At 38.6% G+C, this 2,607-nt stretch overlaps 1 protein-coding gene across 1 annotated transcript in view; it reads right to left on the reverse strand.

Moving 5' to 3' along the window:
- Positions 1 to 494: 494 nt before the first annotated feature.
- LOC107562112 (disks large homolog 2-like) overlaps positions 495 to 2,607 on the reverse strand; it is a gene marked incomplete at its 3' end in the record, with an annotated part of 109,099 nt that continues 106,986 nt past the window's right edge. The window contains exon 8 of the mRNA XM_016246679.1: positions 495 to 554. Coding sequence (XP_016102165.1) covers positions 495 to 554 — 60 coding nt within the window. The remainder of the gene's footprint in view (positions 555 to 2,607) is intronic.

Consider the following 2,607-nt stretch of genomic DNA (forward strand, 5'->3'; position numbering starts at 1 on the left):
CATATCGGTCGACCACTAACAGAGAGAGGAAAAGATAGATCAAAAGATAGAGAGAGAGGGTGAAAAACATAGCAGTGGAAGTGGGAGGAACAAGGAAAGAAATGCAAGTGGTTAATTCAACATTTAGCTTTGATAATTAATGTTACAATTTTTAAAATGGACTATTTCAGTTTCACCATTCTTCAACTCAGCATCTTCAATTAGCCCTCAGATTTTCAATATTTGCTTTTAATAATTAACATTCTGTTAATACTGTCATGCCAGTGTAAGGAGACTCCCCAGGGATTGACATCCAGGGACCTTTCATTCATTCCCTCTGTCTCAATCACTTTTGAACTCTCAAAATTACATATCTGACTGTCGCCGTCTCATTTTACACAAACAATCCAGTCTCTAGGATTCAAAAACAGAATAAGCTGTGGGAAGCGTGCGTTGTGCAGAAGGACATAACTGAACATTCAGGACCCAAACGATGGCTCACTTAAGTCGCTCACCTCAACTGGAAGTGCTGGGAATCAAACCTGTGACCTTCCATCTCCTCTAACGAGGGATTTCTGATTAGAAACAGACAACAGATTAGCATGAAGACAAAACAGACTGCAGTTTATATGAATCAAATGTTAAAATGTGCATTCAAAACAGCTGAAATGTATTCAGTACTTGTTACGTGTAGCATGCAGAAACAAAACAGAGACACCAACTGAATTCAGGACAAAACCAAATGTGACAACACAACAAGCCCCCTTATACAACACAACTGGGTTTGACACACAAACAGACCAAACCAACCACTCAAAATATTAAAGTTTAAATCAGATACACTACCATTCAAAAATGTGTGCTAATCACTAGTCTCTAACATTCTCTGCATGTTTCAGTGAGCTTCTGTTTGTGGGTAAAAGAGAGCAAGATCTTATTGCGGATACAAGGCTACATTAGACATCTTGCAGATAATGTGAGTAGGATATATTTATGACAGGCTCCTCACCGGACCGTATTCTCTCCTCGCTCTGCGTCGTGTGAGGCTGGCTTGTGACTTGTCTTGAATGGAGATGACTGACAAACACTCTTTTACCTTCTTTACATTCTACCCTTTGTTTTTTATCTTTAACAGTACTCTTTGTATCTTCTCCTCCCCAATGTGTCTTTCCTCTCTCTCAGTCTCTCACTGTGTGTCTGGCTTCAGCACATTTCTTTAAATCTGCAATTCTCCCCTTCTCCTTGCCCTTAATACAGGGTCACAGCGGGCTAAATAAAACCATGACAAAACCCTTATCATCAACCACGGCACAAACCCTCTGGCACTTCACACTGATGGCGAGGCACAGAGATAGAATTAGGAACAGCCAGCATCACCGACTCACATTATACATATGGAACCACAAACTTAACATGATTTATCTAAGCAGCACACATTTATAGACAAATACCTTTGATGGCCGATATTTTGATGGTCCAATTATACATCAGTTATTATACCGTATAATACATGAATTTGTCGTGTTGGTTAGCCCTGCCCACTGTGAAATCTCACTGGTCTAAAATCTTTCTCTGTATTAAACATCAAATACCATCTGAAGTGTCAGTGTGGACACACAAATGGCTTGTTAGAAGTAAGAATTTTGGGTGGGTTTAGGACCAGGGGACCCACTAGGGGGCCTCAGCTAACTTCCAATTTTTTCCCCCCCAAAAAATTAAAATAACATACACTACCAATCGAAAGTTTGGAGTCTTTTAAAATACATTACATAATATTAATACTTTTTATTGATAGGAATTAATCATTTTTAGCAAGGATCCATTGAATTATTACTATTTCAAATATTATATTGTGAAAATCACAGCCTACTGTACATTGGGGACCAATCAAAAAGACAGTCAAAAAGGCTGAGAAACATTGGTGTCAAGGGTAAAGCTGACTGAACGATGATTTTACATGATCAGCAAAGGATGCTGATGTAAGAATGTGTCCATGCGAAACAGTTTCTCAGAATTAAAGTCAGAAATAAAAGTCCTTAAGGTCAGTAACAGCTGTTCCTCAGCAAAGCACACAGTTTGCTGAATTACATATTGCATAAGAACTCTCTGCCTACACATCTAATAATCATGAATGTCCAGTTCATTACAGGTGTGCTTAGTAATAATTGAGTACTGACCCAAGGTAGCACTGCTGAGTGTGTATGTACATGACGGAAGTAAGAAATGTTCTACTTCTGCAGCTGTATTATTTATGATGATTGAATGACCAGGCTGTGCGTGTATGTGTGTGTGTTTTTGCGGTCCTATAGCCTCACATAAGTATGTAAAGCATTTGCAATTGTTTTTAAAAATTTTTGTATAACATTATGGTGTATGTTTGTGTGCATGACTTTCCTCTAATAATGCACGGAGATTAAGGCAAAATAACCAACTCCTACAAACCCTGCATCTTCACACTCTGTTCCCCTAAACCAAAATGACACATGCACGCACAAAAACATGTCCATCCTCCCCCTGAACATCTGCCTAATGTCACACCTAATTCATTATTCAACTTGTGAGCCATAATATAAGTTTACATTTATTATGCAAATCTACATGAAAAGCCCCATTCCATATTCCAGAGTC

The sequence above is a fragment of the Sinocyclocheilus grahami genome, unplaced genomic scaffold, assembly GCF_001515645.1.
Source record: "Sinocyclocheilus grahami isolate Dianchi unplaced genomic scaffold, SAMN03320097.WGS_v1.1 scaffold808.1, whole genome shotgun sequence".
Taxonomy (NCBI): domain Eukaryota; kingdom Metazoa; phylum Chordata; class Actinopteri; order Cypriniformes; family Cyprinidae; genus Sinocyclocheilus; species Sinocyclocheilus grahami.